Source organism: Panthera pardus, unplaced genomic scaffold, assembly GCF_024362965.1.
Source record: "Panthera pardus isolate Hobbes unplaced genomic scaffold, ASM2436296v1 HiC_scaffold_24, whole genome shotgun sequence".
Classification (NCBI taxonomy): domain Eukaryota; kingdom Metazoa; phylum Chordata; class Mammalia; order Carnivora; family Felidae; genus Panthera; species Panthera pardus.
In genome coordinates, this window is record NW_026526810.1 from 129,685,134 (window position 1) to 129,710,754 (window position 25,621).

General features: G+C 47.6%; 2 protein-coding genes across 10 annotated transcripts in view; one reads left to right on the top strand and one right to left on the bottom strand.

Moving 5' to 3' along the window:
- The window catches only part of DICER1 (dicer 1, ribonuclease III), a 71,612-nt gene extending 69,810 nt beyond the window's left edge, over window positions 1-1,802 (bottom strand). For 4 of the 5 annotated variants that reach the window (XR_008417313.1, XM_019462186.2, XM_019462184.2 and 1 more), the window contains exon 1: window positions 1,541-1,643. The gene's annotated coding sequence lies outside the window, so the exon portion shown is untranslated. Of the gene's footprint in view, window positions 1-1,540; window positions 1,644-1,701 lie in introns of those variants that run through there. The other variant, XM_019462185.2, reaches the window with a different exon arrangement.
- LOC109274518 (translation initiation factor IF-2-like) lies at window positions 1,073-6,295 on the top strand. Of its 5 annotated transcripts, none has more exons than XM_053889753.1 (3): window positions 1,073-4,611; window positions 5,020-5,161; window positions 5,934-6,295. In XM_053889753.1, exon 1 carries the CDS (start codon window positions 1,159-1,161, stop codon window positions 1,924-1,926), a length of 768 nt encoding a protein of 255 aa, XP_053745728.1. In that variant the 5' UTR covers window positions 1,073-1,158; the 3' UTR covers window positions 1,927-4,611; window positions 5,020-5,161; window positions 5,934-6,295. The 5 variants fall into 5 exon arrangements, with proteins under 5 accessions (XP_053745728.1, XP_053745727.1, XP_053745729.1 ...); XM_053889752.1 differs by lacking the exon at window positions 5,934-6,295 and adding an exon at window positions 4,714-4,784 and having other exon boundaries at window positions 5,020-5,316; XM_053889754.1 differs by lacking the exon at window positions 5,934-6,295 and having other exon boundaries at window positions 1,073-2,488; window positions 4,416-4,611; window positions 5,020-5,316.
- Window positions 6,296-25,621: the final 19,326 nt, after the last annotated feature.

Sequence of the window (25,621 nt, forward strand, 5' to 3'; positions counted from 1 at the left end):
AATAAACTGATGATTCCAGAGCCTAGATATTAATGACACTCCCCCAAATACTAACAGTCCTAAAATCACTACTCCCTCGCGGTCTCATTCAGAATCCTGCACCATCATCCATCGTCCAATAAATTGTTGGAGCTCTCGGGGCGCCTGGGTGGCTCAGTTGGTTGAGCGTCCGACTTCGGCTCAGGTCACGATCTCGCGGTATGTGAGTTCGAGCCCCGCGTCGGGCTCTGTGCTGACAGCTCGGAGCCTGGAGCCTGTTTCGGATTCTGTGTCTCCCTCTCTCTCTGCCCCTCCCCCGTTCATGCTCTGTCTCTCTCTGTCTCAAAAATAAATAAACGTTAAAAAAAATAAAATTTGTTGGAGCTCTCGATTCAGATGGGTTCTTACTGAGAAAACGACATGTTTACATCAATACATTTTCAATTTAGTGAACCTCTTACGAGAGCACATTAAAAAATATGTACTTTCCAAGTAATTTAACTCCTAACGCCCGTCCTTTTCCATTCACTGAGTGTGCTGCACTTGAAAGACAAGCAACAGAAGACAACTGAAAATCGGGATGGTAAAGATTCAGAAAATTCAAAGCCAGAAGCACCTCCCAGCGGCACAGGCTTCAAAGTTAATTACTCTTTAATAAGATGAATGCTTATCTCGTGATAATCCTAAGAATGCTCAGACTTTTCATGTGGATCAGCAGCGGGTCCCCGGAAGAATGACTTTTCTTCACAAACGCACAGACTGAACCCTGAAGAGCAAAGGACTCCTCACTCATCCTTGTTTTTACAAATCTCCGGGCAATTAAAGACACATTACGGGGTGTGTTAGCTCTGCTGCGGGCAAAGCCTTCGGGGCAGCTCGGTTTTTCTAGACCATCCCCGTGAATCTGATGCGCTCACCTAAAACATACACCGACTTCCCGGGGATGAAAAACCCTCCAGAAAGGCTCCTCTGCAGGGTTCAGGCGTTCTGGCAACAAAAACATCGGAGGGGAGGGGCGAAAAGATGGCCCCGGCCACCCGCCCCGGGGGACCCAGATCTGGTCACCTGCCAATAAACGCGAACAATCCTCGCCGGGCGGGACCCCAAGGCTCGCGCTTCCCCGCCAGCAACGACAGCCGGCCTCCCTGCCCTCCGAGCAGGCCCGGCGCGGTCCCGAGGATGCTCCCCGGACGCCGCCGCGGGGTCCCGCACCGCTCCCGCGTGCGTAACCGGACCTGTCAAAGCCTGCTCTCCGCGGGCCCGGCGGGCGGCAGCGCGGGCTCCGCGGCCCCGGCCGCCGCCAGCGCGACCGCACCGCGGCCCTCCGCGGCGCCGACTCCGGAGGGGCGCCAGGGGCCGGGCGGCGCGGAGCCCGGCCCGGTGGACGCCCGGCTCGCAGGCCGCGCCGCCCGGGACCGGGCGAGGCCGCGCGCCATCTGCCCGCGCCGGCTGCCCTCCTCGGCGGGTCCGGGCCCGGGCGCCCACGCGGGCCTCCGCGCCGAGGCGGGCGCAGCCGCTCCCCGCCCCGCACACAAAGCGGCTCCGCGGGAGCCCGCCTCACCTGCAGCACGGGGCGCCGCGGGCCTTCGAGAACCATCGGACCCCGCTCCGGCGCGCGCGTCACAGCCCAGGCCTCCCGGTGCCGCCTGGCGCCGCCGCCGCCGCCGCCATTTCCTCCCGCTCGCCGTCGCCTCGTCCCCGCTGTCAGGTTACTCCATTCACCTGGGCCTGGAGCAGCCTGCGCCGCGCCGCGCCTCCGCCTCGACCCCTCCCGCCCGCGCCTGCGGAGACTGCGCAGAGCCCGGCTCGCCCGCAGCCCGCGCACGGCCCGCGGCAACGGCGCACAGCCGCTTGAAGAATCCCACCGGCGCCCGCGCCGCCCCCTCCGCGCCCCCACGCTCCGCTCGGCCCCGCTCGCCCCGCGCCGGCATGAGAGCGAGCCTGTGATTGGACAGAGCGCGGCGGTGAAAGGTTAATCCCGGCCCCGCAGCCATTCAGGAGCCGGGAGACAGCGGACGCGGGAGGCGGAAGCCAGGCGGCGTTTGCGGCCCAGCGCCGGGAGTGGACCGGGGCGACCCACCGCCTGCGGCCCGGCGCCTTCGCCGCGCTCCTGGGCCCGCGCGCCGGGGCCGCGAGCGCTCGCCGGGCTCGGCAGAACCTCCCGGCTCTCGGAACTCGTCCGCCTCCATCGTTGCCCCTCTGACACCCACCGCCCCCTAAACGTGGCCCTTCCCCACAGCCGTAATTGTTCTCCGGAGGCTCAGCGCTCCTCTTACCACCGCCTCCCCTTTTTAAAGGGCCTTCCCACTCGCCTGCTTCTCCCCCGCGGTGGTGGTGCCGGGCCCTCCGCATTTGGGGAGACAACAGACCCCACCCCCGCCCCGGAATAAGAATAACCGGATAATGGGACGGGGGGGGGGGGGGGCGCTTATGTAAATTGTCCCTTTGCATAGGTTGCAACCCTCTGCCACACCTCGTGTCTGTGAATTAAAGAGTGGATGGAGGTCCAGTAAATCGTGGGCTTAAAGAGAATCCTATTAATTTACCCCCAAATGTAGGCATCTCTTCCAGAGGACTCCTGGGGTAGGCTGGTGCACTGCAGGGGATGCTTCCGATCTTAAGCTTTAGCACTCAGTACCTACTCCGTGCTAGATAGCCGGTGTTCTACAGCCGCCACCAGCCTCGTGTGGCTCTTGAGCACTTAAAAATTGGCCAGTCCCAAGTGGGATGTGCTGGTTGGAACTCATAGATGTATATGTGCTTTACCAAAAAAAGACTGTAAGACATCGCACTAATAATCTTACCGATGACATGAAGTGATCATGTATTTTACACAGCGGGATAAACAGTATTTTCACTTGTTTTTCTTTTCTTTTCTTTTTTTTTTTTTTTTGCTGTGCTAGAAGAATTGTGATGTCTTACGTGGGCCACATTTTGTTGCCATTGGACTGGCTGCCCTAAGGCGCACATGCTCGTGATATAAATTGGAGATGGGCATTGTAACTGGCCCCATTTTAACAGATGGAGAAACTGACTAGCCTCCAACAGCTAATAAATGAACTGAGATTAGAGCCCCAGGTAGTCTGGCTTCCGGACTGGCGTGCTGTCAATCACTACTGTGCTCAAATTTTGATCATACATCTACCATAGTTTGGCTTGGAGTTTCGCCTTAACACAGAATGTTCATGGGCAAAATTAGGAAATAGAATGCTTTGGGCAGACCTCCATAAAAACGTTTCTTACCGGTACCGCACTGCGGGCAACAGACCTCCCCGATAACACACATAAAGGCTTTCGGGAGATAATCCTTTGTGAAAAGGATGGCTTCTCAGGGTGAAAATAGGCACTAGCAGTGGGAATTTGGGGGCAGGTAAAACTTTTAGCCCCTCCTGCTGTCCGTTCAATCTGTCAAGACTAGCTGGTCTTCTCCATCAGCGGATTTGTCTAATTTTCACCAGTTTTTTTTTTTAATTAAAAAAAAAAAGAGTGGTACATACATATGGTTCATCCCTCAGCATAACAATGTATATAGTAGAAAGAACCTCTCTCTCACACCTGTCCCCAAGCAGATATTTCTTCCTCATTCATCAGAAGAATTTTTTCATGTGCATACAAGCCAAGACTTCCTCATTTACAAAAATGGTAGCATGCTCTACACACTTACTTTACCTTGCCTTCTTTACATAATATATCATGAACGTATTTTGCAGCAATATATACAGAGGTCCGTGCTATTTTTTTTAAATTTTTTAATGTTTACTTATTTTTGAGAGAGAGACAGAGTGGTGGGGGGGGGGGTGCGGTGCAGAGAGAAAGGGAGACACAGAATGCAAAGCAGGCTCCAGGCTCTGAGCTGTCAGCACAGAGACCTACGCGGGGCTCAAACTCACAAGCCGTGCGATCATGACCTGAGCTGAAGTCTGATGCTTAACGGACTGAGCCACCCAGGCATCCCCTTGCTATTTTTTTTCAATCCCCATAACACTTTATTGCTGGGATGTGCCTTGATTTATTTAATTAATTCTCTATTGGTGGGCACTTAGACCTCCAGTCTTTTGCAATTAAACATCCATGCATTTGGCAGCGACTGAGTATATGGGATGAGTGATGGATCCAAATTCTTTTTCTTCCAGATGGCTACACGGTTTGCCACTTACTGGCCATTTGTTGAAGGGTTCACTTGTAGACTCTGCATTTTCTTCCAATGATCTATCTATTCATGCTCCAGTTGCTGGCTTGTTTTTAAATCCAGAGACATAAACTCTTGTCAGGGATAGTGTTTCACACTTTGTTTGGATCACTAGAAATCTTGGAGCTAATATTTCAGCCCATGTTAAGCAACGGTATAGTACCATGTGGTATGCATTTTCGGTGGGCAAATTTTTTTATTTTCCCTCTGCCCTGATTATTTCCGTAATTTGTTTTCTTTTTTGTAGGACAAGTCAGGATATAAATATACCTTTGCTTAAGACTCTTTGTTTGCAAGTAACAGAAACCAACCTGAAGTAGCTTAACCAAAAGGGAAGAACTGTATCATAAGGTTGCAGACGCTTCTCACAGAAGCCGGGAGCAGGAATACAGCTGCAGCAAGGGAGTAGACCCAGGAGTTGGAAAGCTTTCAGGAACTCAAAGGTACTGTCTATATCCTTCCGTGATTTTTTTTTCCCCTCTGTGTCTACTTATCTGTGTATCTTTCTCTACTGACTGGTTCTCTCTGCTTTTCCATCTACCCAGGAGAATACAGTCGTCCCGCTATTCAGCTAGGAAGTCAGCCCAGCTTGGAGATCAGAGCCAAAACAAGGAAGGTGGGTGCAGTCCTGCAAAGTCAGGCAGCCAATTGTATATACAAGGGGACTCTGCAAATGAAAAACTATATTGAGGACCACAGAAGCCACATTCCTCACTGTTGGAGAATGGGGTTACAAATATTGAAAGGAGAAAAGAAGAAGGCTTGAGTGGTCAGGTTGGAATTGGAGATACTGATGTGAACCTAAGGCTTTCAGTATACATAAAAGTATATCTATGTATATATACTTCTAGCTCTGTCCGCTGAAAGAACCCTGGAGCAGCAGCCCTATATCCAGGAGAACACCTAACATCCCGATTGAAACACCATCTTCTGCTAAAAGGAACCGGGAATCCTTGAAGAAATACCTGATTTCATGGTTGGGACAGAGAAAGCGTAAGTGAGCCTGGACCTTCTTGTCGTGCCAGAAAACACGAAAATGCTCGAAGAGTGAAGGAGACATTTCAAAACAACAACGTAGTCCGTTTGAAGGGACTCCCGCTGGCCAAATCTGGGAAATTGGAACATCAAAATAAATGATGATAGTAGGAGATTATGTCCCATGGAGTAAAATAGGATCCATGAGTCCACGCTGATGTATGTGTGTGTGTGTGTGTGTGTGTGTGTGTGTGTTTAATGAATGAATAAGTGAGGAGAAAAGGGACAGGTCTTCCTTAGGATAGAATGCAACTAGAAATTTGGAAGGAATAGGGGCTCCTGGGTAGCTCAGTGAATTGAGCATCAACTCTTGATTTCAGCTCAGGCCAGGATCCCAGGGCTGTGGGATCGGGACCCACGTCAGGGTCTCTCTGACCCCGTGCTGGGTGCGGGACCTACTTAAGACTCTCTCCCTCTCTCTCCTTCTCTCTCTCTCTCTCTCCCCCTCTATTCCTCCTCCCTGCCCCCCCCCTCGAGTGTGCATGCTCTATCACTCTCTTAAAAAAAAAAACTTAGAAGGAATGATGGAATTCGAAAATCACCATTTGGCAATCATCAGACAAGAAATATCAGTGTTTGCTAAATCTCCTGGGTGAAAGTTGGACAAAGAATGGGATAGCTACATAGGTTCAAAGCATCTCCCCTATAACTCTTAGTTAAAAAACAAGAACTTTACAAAAGAGAATCTAGCAGACGTCACCTTACTCAAGTATTCAATGTTAACTTTCAGGCAACAGGTCACAGGTACACCCCAAGCGTGCTACACGGCGCAGCTATAATATGGGCTTTATTGGGGGAAACTTAACCGCAGAGAAGCAGCAGCATGCCCTCACGCTATCCCGCGAACTGCCGTTGTGACACAGCCCAGGCCAAGCACAGCTATTGTGTGTGGACCGTGTCAAGGGTCCCTACCGGACAAGGTCTGCTTCGGCCAGCAGCCAGGGACACGACAGCTGGAGCTGCAGTCCAAGACAGAAAGTGGGCCCCACCCCACACTGCATTACACGCATTAAAAAAATTTTTTTTAGTGTTACTTTTTGAGAGAGAGAGTGTGCCAGGGAGGGGCAGAGAGAGGGAGACACAGAATCCGAAGCAGGCTCCAGGCTCTGAGCCATCAGCCCAGAGCCCAACGTGGGGCTCGAACCCACGGACCACGAGATCGTGACCTGAGCTGAAGTCGGACACTTCACCGACGGAGCCACCCAGGCGCCCCTGAGCATCTTGAATCTTATGAGGAAACACCAGACAAACCCAAGTTGAGGGATAGCCCACAAAATGACTGGCCTGCAATACTGGAAGATTTTAAGATTATGAAGATCGAAGAAGGACTAAAAAACACTTCTAGAACAAAGGAAACTGAAGGTATATGATGAGTAAGTGCGATGTGTAATCCTTGCTTGGTTTGGATCTTTTGGCCCTAAAAGATATCATCGGTGTAATTGGTGACAAGTGAATGGAGTTTCAGGGTAAAGGAAATATGGGAGTTCTTCACACTTCTGTATTAGTCAGGGTTCTACAGAGAAACAGAACCAATAGGATGTAGAGAGAGAGAAATAGAAGAGGAGATTTTTCATAGGAATTGGCTGACCCCGTCATAGAGGCCAAAAAGTCCCACAGTCTGCCATCTGCAAGTTGGAGAACCAGGAGAGCTGGGGTTGTAATTCAGTCCGAGTCCAAAGGCCTGACCAGGGGGCCATCGGTGAAACTCCCAGGGTCCAAAGGCCCGAGAACCAGGAGCAATGGCACCAGAATGCAAAGGAACTTGTGTGTCATGTTAAGGATTTACTGTTTCATTTCACAGATGGAGAAGCCATAGAAAGGTTTTTCAGCCAACGGTGATGACATCAGATATACATTAAAAAATTTTTTTAATGTTTATTTTATTTTTTTTTATGTTTTTTATTTATTTTTGAGACAGAGAGAGACAGAGCATGAACAGGGGAGGGGCAGAGAGAGAGGGAGACACAGAATCGGAAGCAGGCTCCAGGCTCCGAGCCATCAGCCCAGAGCCCGACGCGGGGCTCGAACTCACGGACCGCGAGATTGTGACCTGAGCTGAAGCCGGACGCCCAACCGACTGAGCCACCCAGGCGCCCCTAATGTTTATTTTTGAGAGACAGAGAGACAGAGCTTGAGAGGGGGAGGGGCAGAGAGAGTGGGAGACACAGAATCCGAAGCAGGCTCCAGGCTCTGAGCTGTTGGCATAGATCCCGATGTGGGGCTCGAACTTGGGAACGGCGAGATCATGACCTGAGCGGAAGTCGGATGCTTGACTGACGGACCCGCCCAGGCGCCCCCAGATACACATTTTTTTAATGTTAACTCCAGCCAGTGTAGACAACGGAGAAGCGCAAAATCAAAGGATTCATTTGCGAAAGTGTAAGGAAGTGATGGCTTTGACCCGGACGGTCCTAATGGGAGAGACATGGAGCTGACTTAGGCATATTTGGAGGGTAAAAATGTGTGTGCTTTACTCTCCCCTTGAATAGCGGTGGTTTCAAGTTCACCCGGAGTCTGTCTTCCGGGAAGCAGAAGGTGTAAGTCCGACGGAGCCCTGCTGGGCATCAGAGCTCTGCCATGTGACCAAAGGGCCTTGTGAACCGTGGTCGAGATTAGCAGCCCCGGGGCACCTGAGCGGCTCAGTCCGCTCAGTGTCTCACTTGATTTCAGCTCAGGTCCTGATCTCACGGTTGGTGAGTTCGAGCCCCACGTCGGCCTCCGTGCTGACAGCACAGAGCCTGCTCGGGCTTCTCCCTCTACCCCTCTCTCTACTCCTTCCCCCACTCAAGCTCACATGCTCTATCTCTCAAAATAAATAAACTTAAAAAAATTATTTAAAAAAAAGATTGTCAGTCTTTACCACATGGTTAAACTTTTGTTGTTATGTTGCTTTTTTTTTTTTTTAAGTTTTTAAGTTTAAGTTTTTAAGTCTATTTATTTATTTTGAGAGTGGGTGTGCGATGCATGAGCAGGGGAGGGTCAGAGAGAGAGGAAAAGAGAGGTTATTTTGCTTTGTTTTTAACAAAATAAAGAAAACAGCTAAACGTGAACCTTAATCTACTCAAGTAACATTTTCAGTTGGAATAAAATGTAGAGAAAAATACACCAGTCAGACACATTCAATACGTTTTTCACTGTCCCAGATCATAATTATATTACGCCTCTCTTTATTTTTTTCATCTTTTATTAACAAAAATTTTTTTTAATGTTTATTTACTTTCGAGACAGAGAGACAGAAGCGTGAGCAGGGGAGGGCAGAGAAAGGGAGATACAGAATCCAAAGCAGGCTCCAGGCTCTGAGCTGTCAGCACAGAGCCCGGTGCGGGGCTCGAACTCACAGATTGAGAGATCGTGACCTGAGCTGCGTTTGGACGCTTAACCGACTGAGCCACCCAGGCGCCCCACGCCTCTCTTTAAACTTGAGTAAAAATTAAGTCATCTCCTGGCATCTTGGCGTCTCTTGGTCTTGGGGGATGACTTTTGATTCAATTCTGTCTTTTGCACTCACATCAGTACTGAATCCCTGAGGCTTGTTTAATTTAGAAGGAAAGAAGCCTGACCTTCAGACAATTCAGTATTTTACCAGGGAAAGTAACCCCAAAGTACTTGCCACTTTTCCCAGCGCCCTGAATAGCTCCCCTATAGAGTTTCAGTATCTTTTCACTCTGACAGGGGAAAATAAAACAACAGAAAGATTATAGCCCTGTGGTAACCTTATCAGTGTCACGGTATTTGATTGACTTTCCTTCCCCTCCCTCACATCGGACTATAGCAATTTTCCCATATCTTGGCATTAGCTTTTTTTAATTGGGGGAAAAAAGACATGGTATACTTTTAATTTGTATTCAATTGTTACTTGGTAAACAACATTCACAGGGCATTAATACTCGCACGGGGGCCATTTTTCAAGGAGCTTAGAATTATAAAATCAGGTTTCCCCAGATTTTCTTTTAATGCAGTTAAACAGAACTATCGACTTTAATATTGAGTTTAGGTACATTTATCATTCCTTTCGTCTTTAAACTACCATTCACCTCCCTGTTTTTCTAGACCAACAAAACTTATCAGTCTTTCCTTTGAGTTCTCACACTCCAGAGCTCCTTCCATGCAGTTCTCTGACACCTTCCCCATGTGATGCGAGCCAAGCCAATCGGAACAAGGCCACTGCAGATGTAGCTGTGTGCTGTGTCCTGCCGATGCGTGTCCCCCAAATTCAGATGTGGAAACCCTAACCCCCAAGATGACGGTGGAGGAGGTGGGGCCTGTGGGAGGTGATTAGGTCATGAGGTGGAGCCCCCATGATTTACGAGGGCCTGGGATTCGTGCCCTCGTAAAAGGGCCCCCAGAAAACTTGCTTTCACGCTCATATCCCTGGTGTCGTTTGGGGCAGCCCCGTTTCCTCTTCTTCCGAGGCCAGACTGGACCAGGGCGCACCCATCTGACCTCTTTTTACCTTAACCACCAATGTAAAGACCCTGTCTCCACCTATAGTCACATTCTCAGGGTGGTGATGAGGGCTTGAACGTATGAATTTTGTGGGGCCGCAACACAGCCCATAGCACCCCACAACGCTGCTGCCGTCCCTGGGGTCTCAGGATGGGTGCAAGTGACCCCTGGAGTGGCAATCCCAAGCTGGATACCGGTGGGAGCCACTGTAATGACCAGTAATGACCTTCTCTCTTACCTGATAAATCAGAGGAAAAAGAGAGGCTATTGGGTGTGAATCCCTTCGCTTGGATCTTTCCAGGGCTCCAAACCTTCCATGACTTCTTAGCTGGGACTCAAGTCCCCCAGGAACCCAGCATCTACCGGGGTTTCTGGCCTCAGGTCATGCTCCCCCGATCGGCTTGCTCCGTATGCTCTGGGGACACCGACCTCCTGGTGCCGCCATGAAAACACTCTCCTTTCCAGAGGCAGCGTGTTTGGGTCCCTACGTTTTGACTTGCCTTTGTAACAGTTGTTCTACAGCTACTGGCCGGAAAGCCTCCCCCGCTCCGTGCCTGCAAATGCCCCTTGTCCTTCACACTTTAGTCAAATGCCACCTCGTCAGGTGGCCACCCCTGACCCCGGGCCCCCCAACTGGAGTTAACGCCCACCCTTGTTTTTTTCACAGCAACGCCCCCTCTGAGTCTGGCCCCGCCCACGTGGTGTTCTCTCTTCTCCCTGCCCCGACGCCCAGGCCAGGGCCCCACCAGGCAGAGCTTCTCGGGGACACAACTGGTGCTGTCTGTGTCATCCGTGCGTATTTCTATGTCTCCACGGTGTACACGGAGCAAAAGGAAAAAGGAAGAAGGAGAGAGGAGGAGCAGGGAGAGAGGGAGAGAACAAAACCCAAGACTGCGTGATTCCCTATGCAGCCCACATTGACTTATCACACCACTGGTATGAAGGTCCCCTCCTCTGTTTAAAGTTGAGCGAAACGTACCTTCTCCCGCAGTTTCAATGCAAGTTACACCTACATTAGCTACCGCAGGAGGCAACGGCCCATGTCTTATGCAGCAATGCACACACATTGCTTTGTCTGTCCTGGTGCAGCCCATGTTTTCTTAAGTAGAAATTCTGTTTCCCACGATCCCACCTCTGACCGCATCATTCCACGGACTGCCAGGCACAGACCCCACCCCCAATCTCAAAGCTGGCCATGTGAAGGCTGGAACAATTCACTTTTCTCCTGGCCGCATGACCCCCTCCCGGCCAATCAAAACCTTCCCTAAGATTTTTGTGCCTGGAATTGGTGAAGAGGAATCCCAGTGCCTCACTGGTCAGTGGGCATAAGCGTGTGGTCCTGGCAGCCGTGTTCCCCTCGTGCGGAGAAGGCCCATTTCAGGGGAAGCCAAGGACACCAAAAAATAGAAAAGACTGAGATGAGAGATGGAGACAGGGTGTGGAGGAGGAAGGAGAGACAGACAGAAAGACAGAGACAGAGACATTGTAAGATAGCCTTAAAGTCAGCTTCATTTTTTTTTAGTTTGTTTTTGGTGTTTATTTATTTTTGAGAGAGAGAGACAGAGTGTGAGAGGAAAGGGACAGAGAGAGAGAGAGAGAGGGAGACACAGAATCCGAAGCAGGCTCCAGGCTCCGAGCTGTCAGCCCAGAGCCCGACGCGGGGCTCGAACTCACAAACTGCGAGATCATGACCTGAGCCGAAGTCGGACGCTCGACCGACTGAGCCCCGCCAGGCACCCGGCCCCCAATATTTTTAAAACCATTTGAATTGCGTCTCCATCCTTGCAAGTCAAGTGATTATGAAAAATAGAAAGCTTGAAGTTTCATTGATCCTTAGCAAATTTTCCATAAAATGTGGTCACAGGACCATGTACGGCAGGAGAGAGGTTGGCCTCCGTCTCCAGACAGTCGAGACTGGAATCCAGCCCTGTCTCTTACAAGACCACCTTACAGAGCGTCATTCCTGTCCTTCATAAAGTGTAAATAATATGAGTACCCGCGGCTTGAGGTTGAGAGAATTCAGTGAATAATGTATTAGCACCTAATCGGCGTTCCATGAGTTGCGGTCATCGTGACTATTAGAGACACATATAGCGAGAATCGCCGAAATCAACTCAATAAAGGTAGCAGCACGTATTTGAGTACGCCTTGAGTATGAGGGTTCTCTACCCTCATACTCCTGAGCTGGGCACCCCGGGAAATGAGAGAATCGCATATGGTCTGTGCCCTCCAGACGCCGACAATCCCGTTGGCAGGATTCTGAGATGCTTCATATGAAAGCAGAGCCTTTCCCTGTGTCTCCCACTTCAGCGATCAGCCCGCACCAGGAGCAGAAAAGATGTCAGATCCTCTTTGGATCACATGTCCTTCGTACCGTCCCAGGCACAAAGCAGTAGTTCAATAAAAGCCTGCTGGATGAATGAAGCCTTAGGGAAAAGACAGCTGTTCTTTGGAAGTCGCTGTCACCGAACTGGCTCTTGAATGGTCAGCAGAGGATATACAGTAGGCTAGTGACAAGCAAACTCACTCCCATGCTTCTGTGCGCTCTTCCGGGGTGGCGTCTCGTGAGGCCCCGGGTTTGGCTGCAGTGTTCTCTCTGAAAGTGAACAACACACTTCGCAGAGCTTCGCCACATGCCTGAGTAAACGTGAGTTCTTTTAGATTGAACTATGCATCTCTTGTATTCTCCCCGGCAGTTTGGCGACCGGGCGGTGGGAACATTTCTTCAGTTCCTCCCCCACCCCCACCCCTCTCTTAGGGAAAATCCAGTCGTGTGTCAAGAACGTGCAGATCTACTCAGAATGACATTTCCTGGGGCGCCTGGGTGGCTTGGTCGGTTGAGCATCTGACTTCAGCTCAGGTCACGATCTCAGGGTTCGTGAGATCGAGCCCTGCTTCGGGCTCTGTGTTGACAGCTCAGAGCCTGCTTCGGATCCTCTCTCTCTCTCCCTCCCTCGCTCATGCTCTCTCTCTAAAAAATAAATAAGCCTTAAAAAAAAAAAAAAAAAAAAGAATGACATTTCCTTAAGGTTCCCTGTCAAAATGAGCTGCCTCACCTTTGACTGTGCCGGGCCAGGGAGAAAGAACCGTTTTCTCAGCAGCCCTGGTGTTTCGTCTGCTCCCTGTTCAACTGTGCTGTGGAGCTTCTCAGGGACTGTAACTGCTTTAAAGCCACAGAAGCCTGACTTGGGGCTGCCAGCCAGGCCGTAGTCCGGCGGCTTGTTGCAGACAAGCGGTTTTCTCCGATGATTGTTCATTACAGCTTGTCTGTATTGATCGGTTTCTTGGGGTGACCGTCAACCGACGTTTAAGGCTAGCTACCTTAATTGACAAAGGGAGTTTGTTGAAAGGATACCCTTAAATCCCACAGTAGATCCCTGTTATATCTGAGGGAGAGCTGACTAATCTAAGGGGCAGGCAGGAAGCATGACTGGTGTGAGAAACCCAGCAGCAGAAGGTCATGAACCATGGCTCTGGCATTCTGCCATGGATGTGTTTCAACACCCACACGCCTAGGTCAAAATTCCAAATGCCTGGGAGGAAGAATCTAATTGTCCCCGCTTAGGTCACGTGTCCACTCTTAGACCAAGGGAAAGTAACAAGGCTGTTGAAATAAGTCATGGGGATGTAACATACAGCATGGTGACTATAGTTAATAATAACGCTATTCCATTTTTGACAGTTGCTGAGAGAATAGATCTTATTACGAGTTCTCATTACGAGAAAAAGGCTTCTGTACCTATGGACGGTGATGGAAGGGGACAATCTATTGTGGTGATCATTTTGCAATATACGAGTATCAAATCATCATGTTGTATCCTTGAAACTAATGTAACGCTATGTGTCAATTACACCTCAATAAAAAAAAAGAAAGAAATATGACTATGGAGAGGCTCCCCCTATGGGTGGGTGTCTTAGTTTCCTGTTGTTTCTGTAATAAATTACCACAAACTCAGTGGTTTCAAACAACAGAAATGTATTCTGTTATGGGGCACCTGGGTGGCTCAGTGGGTTAAGAGTCCGACTTCTGCTCATGTCATGATCTCGAGGTTTGTGGGTTCGAACCCCGCGTGGGGCTCTGCGCTGACAGCTCAGAGCCTGGAGCCTGCTTCCGATTCTGCCTTCCTCTCTTCCTCTCTTCCGATTCTGTCTTCCCTCCCCAGCTCACACTCTGTCTCTCTTTCTGTATAAATAAGTAAACAAACAAACATAAAAAAATTTTTTTAATGTATTCTGTTACAATTCTGGAGTTCAGAAGTCTAAACTCTATCCCATTGGGCTTGAAGCCAAGGTACTGGCAGGCTGGTTCCTTCTGGAGGCTGGGAGGGGAGAATCCATTTCCTCGCCTTTTTCCGCTTCTGGTGGCTGCCTGTGTTGTTTGGCTTGAGGTCTCTTCCTCTATCTTCAAAGCACGACCTTCGGCTTCCAACATTAAATCACCTTTCTACGCTTCTGTAGTCAGATCTCTCTCTACCTCCCTCTCATGAGGACTCTTGTAAGTACCCTTAGCATCTACCTAGGTGATCCAGGATAATTCTTCCATCTCAGGATCCTTACCTTAATCTCACCTGCAAAGTCCCTTTTGCCACCCAAGGTAACATGCAGAGGTTCCAAGGATCAGGATACGGATCTCTTCCGGGGCCGTCTTTATTCAGCCTACTACAGTGGGGTAGGAAGTTTTCAGAGAAGGACGGGTGGACAAACATTCCACTACTGATATCGACTGATGAAACTGAGTGATTGCTACGCCCCAGGCATTATGCTGAATACCTTACCCACATTGATTCATTTCATCTTTACTGCTGCTTCAAGAGTGGGTGTTACTATCATCTCAATTTGACAAAGAAAGGAATTAAGACTCAAAGAGACAAGGGACACAGATTATCAGTAGAAGACTGAGTAGAGAAGGGACCCGGTCACATACCAGTTAAGAGTGAATTTGGGATTTTTTAAATATTTATTTATTTATTTATTTATTTATTTATTTATTTATTTATTTTTAATGTGTATTTATTTTTTTAAATACTTTGAAGCACAACTTCTTTTATTTTTTAAAAAATGTTTATTTATGGGACGCCTGGGTGGCGCAGTCGGTTAAGTGTCCGACTTCGGCTCAGGTCACGATCTCGCGGTCCGTGAGTTCGAGCCCCGCGTCAGGCTCTGGGCTGATGGCTCGGAGCCTGGAGCCTGTTTCCGATTCTGTGTCTCCCTCTCTCTCTGCCCCTCCCCCGTTCATGCTCTGTCTCTCTCTGTCCCCAAAATAAATACAAAACGTTGAAAAAAAAAATTAAAAAAAAAAATATGTTTATTTATTTTTGAGACAGAGAGAGACAGAGCATGAATGGGGGAGGGTCAGAGAGAGAGGGAGACACAGAATCCGAAGCAGGCTCCAGGCTCTGAGCTGTCAGCACAGAGCCCGACGCGGGGCTCAAACTCACGGACCGTGAGATCATGACCTGAGCCGAAGTCGGACGTTTAACCGACTGAGCCACCTAGGCGCCCCAGTGTGTATTTATTTTTGAGAGAGAGAGAGAGCGAGCATGAGCAGGGGAGGGGCAGAGAGAGAGGGAGACACAGAATCCAAAGTCGCTTCCGGGCTCTGAGCTGTCCGGCACAGAGCCCGATGCAGGGTTCGAACTCAAGGACCACTAGGTCATGACCTGAGCCGAAGTCAGACACCCAACCAACTGAGCCACCCAGGCGCCCCGGATTTGAGATTTAAATTCAAGACTGACTGACTTCAAGCCTGTGTCACTAGGCTTTTATGGCTGGGCTACGTTCCTCAAAAGCCAACGTGTACCATTCCCAGGTGCATTGACAGATGGGAACCCAATTCACACTGGGAGGTTGGTTACGGCAAATTCTAAAGTCAGCAAAGCTTGTCTGCAGCAGTCTCTATGGCATTTTCTCTTCTCTGACAACTTCTCCTCAACATGCCGTACTGCTTCCCAGCAAATTCAATCTGTCCTCCAGATTTCCCTTCCCCAAATGAAATGACACGGTCCAGACCCATCCAACTTAGTTAAGTGACTGATTTATTGTCTACACCTAGGCAATAGGGAAATGGGACGCGATTAAAAATCATCCTGGGACAGGTCACGATCTTGCGGTCCGTGAGTTCGAGCCCCGCGTCGGGCTCTGGGCTGATGGCTCAGAGCCTGGAGCCTGTTTCCGATTCTGTGTCTCCCTCTCTCTCTGCCCCTTCCCCCGTTCATGCTCTGTCTCTCTCTGTCCCAAAAATAAATAAACGTTGGAAAAAAAAAAATTAAAAAAAAAAAATCATCCTGGGACAACACATGGAAACTGGAACTGTCCTTGGCAAGCTGGATGTGTAGTCGATCCACACTGACATGTGTTGTGACTTACCTCCTCGGGGCCCCATTTGCAGACAGCTTATTAAAAGCAAGGAGTAAATAAGACATCATAAAGCGTTTGTAGGTAATAATGGCTTATTATCTCTCTCAGGGGTCTGTATGAGTAGCTGAAAGAGATTTCAGTAAATCATGATGATTTTAACTCCAAAAGGAAAAAGAACCCCACAAATGGTACTGTTTCCAGTATTGAGAGAGTCTGGAGGTAAGATATGTATGTGGGGCGGGGAGAATGAGGGAGCAGGGAATAGAAGAAGGAAAGAAGAATATTTTAGGTGGAGGAGTTTCTAGAACTTTCCACAAAAAATGTCACATCAGTAGGAACCACTTCTGTGTGCCCCTAAGGCTAGTCTTGGGTCTTTCCCCTTTTGCTGTTGACTGTCTAAGGGCCTTGACCCCAAGTCATCATGGATTTCAGCGGTGGGTCAGCAGGAAAGGGCAGACACTAGGAACCGGATGGGGGTTTGGAAGAGGAGTGTCTGGAAACTGGAATCAACAAGGTTCCCAGGATCCAAAAGGTGTTGGTAGGTCTGGGCTTGGTCCAAGAAGACTCAGTCTGTTGGGTAGGGCGCCGTAACAAACGTGGGTTCAGAACCCATCGGGACTTCACGTAAGTTTCCAGTGTGTGATAAGATTCCACCTGGTAAGCGAAGATACTTGGATAATAATTTGTGGTTCCAAGGAACGAACTAGAAAAAGCTGAGCAAAGTATCCAAGTTCTAGACCAGTTGGTGAGATTCAAGTCCATTCCTGAAGCTTTGCTTAGAGAGAACTAGGAGATAACCAAGAACTTGGGCAGAAGCCCAGGAGCATCGATTGGGAAGACAAGGCTGGAGTAAAGAGGGAAATTGCAAATTGGTGGTCAAACAGCGATTGACCAGCCGTCAGGTTTAGAGCATCACCAATTACAGCAGTGCAGGCAGATCCCCCAGCACCTGGCTCCCACCATGCCAACGGCTTCCCCACTGCCCAGTCCTGCAATGTAGCTTCCCCAGAGCCTGACTTCTGCAGTATACAGTCAGCAGCACCCAGCACCCAGCACCCAGCACCTAGCACCCAGCAACCGCCACAGGTTGTTTCATAGTGTCTGCAGCGAGATCCCTCTCCACGAATGGCTTTCCGCAGCATGGATGGATTTCCAGAAGGTTCCACAGCAACTGCTCTGCCATCCAATAAGCCATGCCATGCCCTCTAACAATTCCTGGATGTCAGTCCCGAGCCCTCTTTACATCTGCAATTCCGACATTCTTTAGAATTCCCTCTACTTCCTACCAGTCAATTCCTTGTGACGCCAATCATTGTTATAGTTAATAATTATGTTAAACTTCCCCCTTTCAAATGTCCCTGTGGTTGCTGTCTCCTCACCGAACTCTGACTCCCGCAGAGAGCATTGACCACAGAGCCCGGGCGTGGATGGAAATGAGTCTCCCTTCATCTTATGCTATTAGTGGGGGGCCCATGATGTAGGTTCGCAGACTCCCAGAAGCCTCTGAATAGAATTCAGGGTGTTCATGAACCAGGATAAGGAAAAAAAATACACCTCTGTTTTGACTAACCTCTAACTGAAGTTTAGTATTTCCTTCAATGACGAATGTAATGGAGGCAGCAGCCACGGTAGTTATGACACTTATTAGACCGGCTGCCATATTTGTTGTTAATGCGGTAAGAAGCACAGATGTAAATATTTCACAATCACCTGTAATGTAAATATTTTTGAAGTTTTTATTTTCTTAAAAGCTTCGAGAATTCTGAGAAGCAGTTTCCACACATTGCCAAGGGGATCCACGGCCTAAGAAAGGTTAAGGACCTCGTTCTGTAAGCAATGGGAGTTTCTGGCAGGTGCACGGTGAGCCAGCTGAATGCTTAATTTCCCAGCATCCCTTGGAGCTAGTGTGACCGCGTGGCCAACTTTGGCTAACAAGACGTGAACCGAAGTAATGCAGGCAACTTCTGTGTCATTCCATTAAAGTTAAAATGTCTTCCTCCCTTCTTTTCTTTCCTTCCTGGGGCTGGAATAAGGACACATTGGTGGGGCGCTGGATCTGTCTTGTCAGATGAGGTAACAGAAGCTGCATATTGAGGAGGTAGGAGCTACAAGATAGAAAGAAACTGGCATCCCAACATCTTAGAGCCACCATCAGAGACTCAACTCTTTTTTTTTCAAGTTTATTTATTTAAGAGAGAGGGAGAAGGCAGAGAGAGAGGGAGAGAGAGAGAGAGAGAGAGAGAGAATCCCAAGCAAGCTCCGCACTGTCAGCACAGAGCACGATTGATGCAGGGCTCGAACCCACACACCGTGAGACCTGAGCTGAGATCAAGAGTCCTACGCTTACTGACTGAGCCACCCAGGTGCCCCAACAGCCTAAACTCTTAGGTGAGGAACATGACGTTGTTTACATCACTGGTATTTGGGGTTTTGTACCTGAATCAGTATCCTTATACAAAAAGTCCGTGAGGTGTGCAGAAAATCTGAGCAGTGTTAGAAACCGAATCCAAATTGTTTGGGCTAAAACCTCTTTGACACATCGATTTAGCGAGGAAACTACTAGGGAGAGGGAGGATGTGGGTAGCGGGACTTCGGCTGCCTCTGGACGGGAAGCTAATTGGCTCCTATTCGCTGTGGATTCCAGCGTGTCTCAGTGAGTCTGTCAGGCGTTCATTCTACTCTTCCCTTGCCTGGGTCATTTGGGCAATTTCCAAGTATGATGCACATTATATTTAGTCCAAAAGAAGGATTTCATTCTTTTGTTGCCTCATCCATCCATTCATTTATTTATTGCTTAGTTCTTCAACAAAGGGTTTTGGAACACTGGCCGTGACCTTGTTCTCAGAGTCCCCTAAAGACTGGGGACATGATGGCAAAGAAGTCGGTGTCTGATTTGCGGAAGCTCTCAGCCCAGTGCAAAGGCAGGAGACAGAGGTAAAAACTAGGCGTGGTAATACCTTAATGCTTTGCACCTGCTTTATGGGCACTATTGAATAGACTAAGTTACCAAGGTTCTGACTTAAGGGTTCAAGATCTTAAATGCGGGGCACCTGAATGGCTCAGTCGGTTAAGCGTCCTACTTCGGCTCAGGTCATGATCTCACGGTTCGTGAGTTTGAGCCCCGCGTCCAGCTCTGGGCTGACAGCTCGGAGCCTGGAGCCCGCTTCGGATTCTGTGTCTCCCTCCGCTGCTTGCACTCTGTCTCTCACAGGGTCTCAAAAATAAATAAACATTAAAAAAAAAGGATCTTAAATGCAATAAAGGTCTTTCTAGGAATTTCTGATGTTTTGCTTGATCCAAAGAAATTCAATTATGTAAGTTTTCTAAAAATTATCCATGAAAATGAGCATCTGAAAAAAAAGCCAGCAAATGATGACTCAGTTGTTAAGATGCGTAGTAGTAATAATAATAGATAATAGGTATGGAATGCTTTTTGTGTGCCATTTAGTGCGTCGACGGCTGCATATTAATGAAATGCCTGATCACTCCTTCTCTCAATGTCCCGTCTTGCTTAGAAATGCCACCCAAGTCCAGTTAGTGGCCCAGTACTGTCCGTCCCACAGGTGAATTTGAACTTCCCCTTGTGATTCTGTTCCCTCCCCTTCATACTGCCACTGCCCTGCTTCTGATCTCTTCCATTTCTCCTCTGAACTCATTGCAATAGCTTCCTACCCAGCCTCTCCAACTCTTCACTCACTACAGTCCACCCTCTGCTTCGCTTCCAGACGATTGTTCTCTCGTCTCTGCCCTGCTTCAGGGCTCTCAGTGCTCCCCAGTGTCTGCAGACCTCCCACCCTGAAGTTCGGGGTCCTGCAGAAGCTGCTTATGTGACTTCTCGCCCTGCCACCTTACTAAGCTGCAGCTGCGCCAGGCTCCCCGTTTCCCAAACACATGATGACATTTCACGCCTCTGTGCAGCTGTTCATGCTGTTCCCCTTGCCCGAAATACCCTTCCTGTCTTTCTGTGCCCTCAGATATCCTACCGTTCAGGGTTTATCTCACCAGTCTCCTCCTTTGTGAGGTCACCCGTCTGAGACCTGATGCCCCGCTGCTCCCGCCCCTGACCTCCCTGCAGCAAAGTGAGTGTCTTCCTTCTCTCTACTTTCAAGGCACATAGCACACACGGGCTTTTATTTCAGCACTTACCACAGGGTATGGTTTTTACTTGAGAACCTTTTTCATCGACTGGACAGCGGTCGCTTGCAGTTTCTTCCAGTCCAAAACATGCCGTCTGGCCTGTGCAACGCATTCCTGCTACGAACGGATGACCTGGTCCGTCACAGAACCGTCACCTCTGACCGCGTCTTTTCATTGTCTTGAAATGCTGGTCACCTGGGAGTGAGAACACCATTGGCAACCTCCTTGCCCTGGCCCCTCTCTCTCCACTTCCCTACTCACCTCTCCAACCCTTTCCAGAAGTCCTTTGCCCTCTCGTCATTTAACCTCACCCCCTTTCAGTGATTGGAGCTTTAGGTAGAGCAGAGTAAACTCCTCTTAGACCCTAAAACCTCCGTCCTTCCAAGGCAGTACAGGGTCAGCAGGTCACCGGCTCTCAAGCCTGGGCTAGGGGCTGCCTTAAAACTGTTCAGCGAGAAGATCCGAGGGCAGGATACTCATGTTAATTATAGTTATGTCCCTTAAGAGTCTAGCAAAATGCTATGAGCCCGACATCACTTACAAAACTCTTAATTAAATTCATGATGAAAACAAACGAAGGTGCATAAAGTACAAACCCAGAGATATCCAATTCAAAGGATTTACAGTAGATGGAGCTATGTATTTCCCTGTGGTCTATTCTGTATTTCATGTATCATGTGAAATTATTAACATTTTGGCATCTATTAATCAGTTGAAACTCTTTGCTTAAATATATTAAAACGCCATGGGACCCACCTGCCCCCGACATCCTTGTTAGCAAGATATTGTCAGAAAATGTTATTAACGAGGTTCCCAAAAAATTGTACTGTGATTGAAAGCAATTGGTACAAGTAATCGATATTATCCAAAGCCAGAGATACACCCCAACGTGAACTGTGAACTTTGGGTGATTATGATGTGTCACTGTGGGGACAGCAGTTGTAACAAATGTCCCCCTCTGGTGGGGGACATTGATAATGGAGGAGGCTAACTGTGGGAGGGGGGAGGGGGCGTATGGGAAATCTCTGTACTTTCCTTTCAATTTTGCTGTGAACCTAAAACTGTTCCCCAAAAAGTTAAGCCTGAAAAATAAAAGCCAGGGATACAATGACATCTTGAAGGCCCCGATAGATATCCTGTGCAAGGACATTCATATTTCATATAAGGGCAGTCAATTTCAAATAAAGAGGTCAACCCCACTTGTAATCTTAAAAACTCAAGAAAAGGTATTCTTTTATAAATAAATTTCTAAAATATATTTTCTAAGTTAACCAAAATGTACGTGAAAATGCTCAAATGTGGTGATGTTCTGTTCAAACTGCCGTATTCTTAGTAATCATAATTGGCTCAATTCTTCCGGAAATCAGCTTGGCAGGGAACACAAAAATAATTACTCCTTGAATTAGCGTTTATACTCCTGGGAACTTTTGCTAAGAAATACTCCGAAAGGAAAAAGTTAAATTCATGAAGTGTATTATAGCATTTTTTTATGATGGTGAAATATTCAAAACAACCTAAAAACAAACCTTTAGATAGTAACTAAGTAAAATATGCTATTAGAATGATAGAATATTCTGCAACCATTAAGATACGTAGGCAGTCCATATGAAAAATGTGTGAATGAAGGGAGGGTGGAACCAAATGTTTCAGAATATAATCTCTTTTTTTTTTTAAATGTTTATTTATTTTTGAGAGAGAGAGAGAGAGAGAGAGAGCAAGTAGGCCTCTCAGCCCAGAGACCGACGCGGGGCTCGAACCCACGGACCGCGAGATCATGACCTGAACCGAAATTGACGCTTAACCGACTGAGCCACCCAGGCGCCCCCAGAGTATAATCTTATATATATGCTCTTGTTAAGCTTTATAAAAATTGTACATAAATATAAACAAGGACTGCAGTAAATGGAAAAATTCAAATGGTATATGTATTGATTGCTAGTGGAATTGTCTCTTTTAAAATATTTTTTGTTGTTATAATGTTTTTGCAGTTAAAAAAAAAACAAAAAAACCTCTGAATAGCAGCTCTATTCTTTTATTGCTAGATCGAAGCCAGCAGAGATTTGTTTAGAGTCAGGATTTTATATCTAATCAGAAATAATAGCACTGTGCGTGGTCTTGGAAAGATCTGTTTTCCAACCACAGCACACATAATTCTGTCTACAGTCTTGTATAAATTAAATCACCAGACGACACGATCTTTAAAAGAGGGAGAAATAGTGCCTTGTTAATCTGTTTTCTTCAGACCTGGCCTGCTGCTTGAAACATAATAGACGGGGCATACAAATTTTTCATCATCTGTATTAACTGAGCAAATGGCTAAGAAAATTCCTAAACAAGCTGACACGACAAGGTCCCAGCTCGTGGCTGTGAAGTTCATGGGTTCCCTTCTGATTCACTGCACCTAAACTAAGCCAGAGAGAGCGTGCATGGGGTGTTCCAGGAGTGACTTTCGAGTGAAGGCCCGCTTGATGTAGTCATAGAAATTGGTCCTGAAAGAGATCCAGGGAGACAGAGTATGTTTCAGTCTTATCTTTATGTAATAAAGAATGAATTTCTTAGATTAGGGGGCAAAAAAAAGGTTGGGATTCCTTGGTTCCTTTCCCAATATTTCTGACCCTGTCCCCTAGGATCCGTGTGGGGAAATGGCAAAGACCAGGGAAACCCACATACAGGGAGTTATTTTAAGGGCAAGAACCATCAGTAGCACTTGTCAGGGGTCACTTCCTCTTAACTCTTATTGGTCAGAACGTGTCACATGGCCACACCTAGCCACAAGGAAGGCTGGGAAATGGAGTCTTTACCAGGCAGCTGGGTGCCCAGCCTAACGTCTAGAAAAAGTAGTAAGGTTGGTTTGTAGTAAGGGGATGGTTTAAAGCATTTTATTGTGGAAAATTTTAAGCACATAAAACATGTATAATAAATTGCAACATGCTCATAATAAATCTTCAGGCACCGTCAACATTTACCAATCTTATTTCATTTCCCACACCCTTCTTCCTCACCACTACATATTTTTTTATGGATGTCAAAAAATTGTGGTAAAATATACATAGCATAAATTTGGATTATTTTTAGCATGACAATTTATCTATAAATACTTCAAATTGCCTCTCTAATATGACTTTTTAAAACATAATCATCTGCCACTTTTTGCATAACAAAATTAACAATAATTTGTCAATATCACCTCATTTCCGGTCCCTATTAAAATTTCCCCATATGCCAAAAAAAAACACTTTTTTTTTTTTAACATTTATTTATTTTTGACAGACAGAGAGAGACAGAGCGTGAACAGGGGAGGGGCAGAGACAGGGAGACACAGAATCTGAAGCAGGCTCCGGGCTCTGAGCTGTCAGTACAGAGCCCGACACGGGTCTCAAACTCACGGACCATGAGATCATGAGCCGAAGCCGGACGCTTCACCGACTGAGCCACCCAGGCACCCCCCCCCCCCCGCCCAAAAAAAAAAATCTTTTTATGGTTCATTCAAATCAGAGTCCAGACAAAGTTCATCTGTTGCATTTGGTTGTTATCTTTTCGGAGCCTCCTTTATCCTGTAACATCTCCCACTTTTTAAGATGTCATCAATGTATTGGAGACACCAGGGCATTCTTCCTGAACAATAATATTCCACAATTGGTTTTTAACTTCTGTAGAATTCGGTTCTCAGGAAACCTTCCTTAGAATAAATTTCTAGACTTTTCTGGTCAAAAGGCAGGAGCATCTTGCTCCCCACACCAGCAAGGGAAGCGTTTACCCGGGTAGACTCCCACCAGTCGGGAATTATCCTAACACAACGCCTCACAGCTCCCGTGAACAGCAGGTGGCATCTGAAATTATACACCATTTTCGCATGTGTAAAACAGCGCCACAATGTACATTTTGTTCATTTAAAACGGGGAGGGGCGCCGGGGTGGGTCAGTCGGTTAAGCGTCCGACTTCGGCTCCGGTCACGATCTCACGGTCCGTGAGTTCGAGCCCCGCGTCGGGCTCTGTGCTGACCGCTCAGAGCCTGGAGCCTGTTTCAGATTCTGTGTCTCCCTCTCTCTCTGAACCTCCCCCGTTCATGCTCTGTCTCTCTCTCTCTGTCTCAAAAATAAATAAACGTTAAAAAAAAATTTAAAAAATAAAAATAAAACAAAATAAAACGGGGAAAGGGGTACTTGCAGCTTACGTTTCTTTAGTTACCATTTGCACCCATGGGTTCATGTAAGATGTGTCCTTTGTCTTCTGTGACTGGACTATTCAGATCCTCTCCCTGGGCAAAAAGAGTACCTTGTAACCCCTCTGGGTAATTATTCGGTAGTAACTTCCTATTATAATCATGGCTGTCGCTTACCTCTTTTTTTTTTTTTTCATGAAACTTTAAAAAAATTTAATAGACGTCCTTTTGTTGAGCAGTTTAGGGTTAAGGAAAAATGGAGCAGGAAGCACCCTACTTCCTGATTCTGCAGTCTCCCTCCTTAACATCTGGCATTACTGTGGTACCTTTGTTACAATCGATGAACCTGCACGGACACCTCATCATCACCCAAGGTCCACGATGCGGGCAACAAAGGCGAAAGGAAAAAATTCAATCTCCTTACTACTTACAGCCCATTGACAAGTTCATGAGACAGGCAGAGTGACCTTCCTCTAGGAACTCAGCTGCCTCGAGGTTAATACTTGGCTAAGGGCAAGGGGCAAGCTTGGCTTAACATTATCCTGACCTCCTGGAAGTGTCCTTTAACATATGACCGTCCTTTTGGAAACTTCCTTTATCTCTACCCCCTAAGACACGTTAGCAATCATACTCCAAGCATACGGCCCACTGACTGAGGTCTTCTTAGACGGTAACAAATGACATTTTCCTAATAACAGCTAGCCCCCCAGGGTCCTGGAACCCCTGCTTCCAAATTCCTTAGAGACTTAGTCTACCCCTAATCCCCTCCCAACTTGAAAGTATATAATCAGTCACCCCTCACAACCCCAACGCATGTCTCTCTGCTCACGGGTCCCGTCCTGTCCCGGTCCTTTCATAAAACCATCTTTTTGGACCGGCGACGTCTCAAGAATTTTTTCCTGACTGTGCGCTCCCAAGCCGCAACCTTTCCAGCTTAGTCCACACTTTATGTAAGGGCTCACTCTTTGTGTTGGGTAGTTCTGTGGGTTTTGACAAGTGCATATTGACAGGTACCCACGATGACTGTATCATACAGAATAGTTTCACTGCCTAAAAATCCCCTGCTCTGACAATTCATCCCTCCCACTCTCCCCTGTGACCCTAGGCAGTCAACTGATCTTTTTACCGTCTCCATAGCTTGGTGTTTTTCAGAATGTCATGTATTGTGGTTGGAATCGCAAGGTGTATATAGCCTTTTAACAGTGGCTTCCTTCACTTAGCAATTTGCATTTAAGGTCCCTCCGTGTATTTTCATGACTTGATAGCTCATTTCTTTGTGTTGTTGAATAACGGCTCGTTGTCTACATGCGTCACAG